Here is a 1,408-nt window from a genome sequence, read left to right as displayed (position 1 = left end):
TAGTGGAGCTGGCCTCATTCTCACCAACTCAGAAGGGGTAGTCACCGAGTACACCCTCTGATTCAACTTCAAAGCTTTACATAATCAAGCCGAATATGAAGCTCTCCTAATCGATTTGAAAATGGCTAAGGAGCTCGAGATTGACAGTCTGAAGGTCTTCACTGACTCTCAACTGATCGTGGGATAAGTCATAGGCAAATTCGAAGCTCGAGACCTGCTCATGGCAAAATACCTTCAAAAGGTGAAAGATCTCGTAATGAATTTAAGATACTTTGAGATCTTCCACATACCCAGGACCGAGAATGCTCGAACCGACATACTTTTCGAACTGACAACAATTGCTTACAGTTCGCTGGGTCGAACATTCGTAGAGTGTCTTGAACAATCGAGCATCGATAAAATTGAAAAAGTATTGCAGCTAACAGCTGAACCTAGTTGGATGGAGCTAATCATCCGGTATCTGTCTGATGGGGTCCTCTCTGAAGATCCTGCAAAAGCAAAACGAACCCGATGGATAGCTTCCCAGTGTGTGATGGTGGATGGTTGTCTCTACAAAAGGTCATTCTCCCTTTTCTTACTAAAGTGCCTGGGACTGACCGATGCCGACTATGTACTTAGGAAAGTGCATGAAGAAATTTGCGGAAGCTACTTAGGGGGCAAGTCCCTGGCCTACAAGATTTTGCAACAAGGTTACTATTGGCCCACCATGAAAAAGGATGCGGTTGACTTGGTCCGGAGGTGGAAACCATGCCAGAAGTATGCCAACATACAGCATCAACCTGCCAGTCAGCTAATGTCCATTGTCGCACCCTAGCCTTTCGCTCAGTGGAGAATCAACATACTCAATTCTTTTTCTCCGATGTCTGGCCAAAGAAAGTTCATAGTGGTTGCAATCGACTATTTCACCAAGTGGATGGAAACTGAACTCCTGGCCCAAATCACCGAACGTAAAATGAAAGACTTCATCCAGAAATTCATCATCTACAAATTTGAATTGCCGCATACCATCATCACCGACAACGAATGATAATTTGATAATCAGGACTTAAGAGAATTCTGTACGAAGTTCCATATTATACATAAGCTTACATCAGTTAGGCATCCACAATCAAATGAAGAGATTGAGGTGACCAATTGAACAATCTTGCACGGGTTAAAGATCCGACTGAATGAGGCTAAAGATCTTTGGGTCGAAGAGTTATATCCAGTCTTATGGGCATATCGAACGACTCTCCGTATACCGACTAGAGAGTCTCCTTTCAATTTAACCTACGGGACAAAGGCGATGATCCCACTCGAGATCGGATTACCATCGACAAGAGTTGAGCAATATAATGAACCGAACAACTCTGAGTGTCGAAGAGCCAATTTAGATCTCCTATCAGAACTCCGACACGAAGCTCAACTT

General features: G+C 43.7%; 1 protein-coding gene across 1 annotated transcript; it reads left to right on the top strand.

Annotated features, from left to right (window-relative positions):
• Nucleotides 1–256: 256 nt before the first annotated feature.
• On the top strand, nt 257–814 carry LOC140853678 (uncharacterized). The gene has a single exon (XM_073248332.1). The coding sequence runs from the start codon at nt 257–259 to the stop codon at nt 812–814; it is 558 nt and encodes a 185-aa protein (XP_073104433.1).
• The last annotated feature ends 594 nt before the right edge of the window (nt 815–1,408 follow it).

This window comes from Elaeis guineensis, chromosome 14, assembly GCF_000442705.2.
Source record: "Elaeis guineensis isolate ETL-2024a chromosome 14, EG11, whole genome shotgun sequence".
Taxonomy (NCBI): Eukaryota; Viridiplantae; Streptophyta; class Magnoliopsida; order Arecales; family Arecaceae; genus Elaeis; species Elaeis guineensis.
This window is presented reverse-complemented; position numbering and strand designations above follow the sequence as displayed.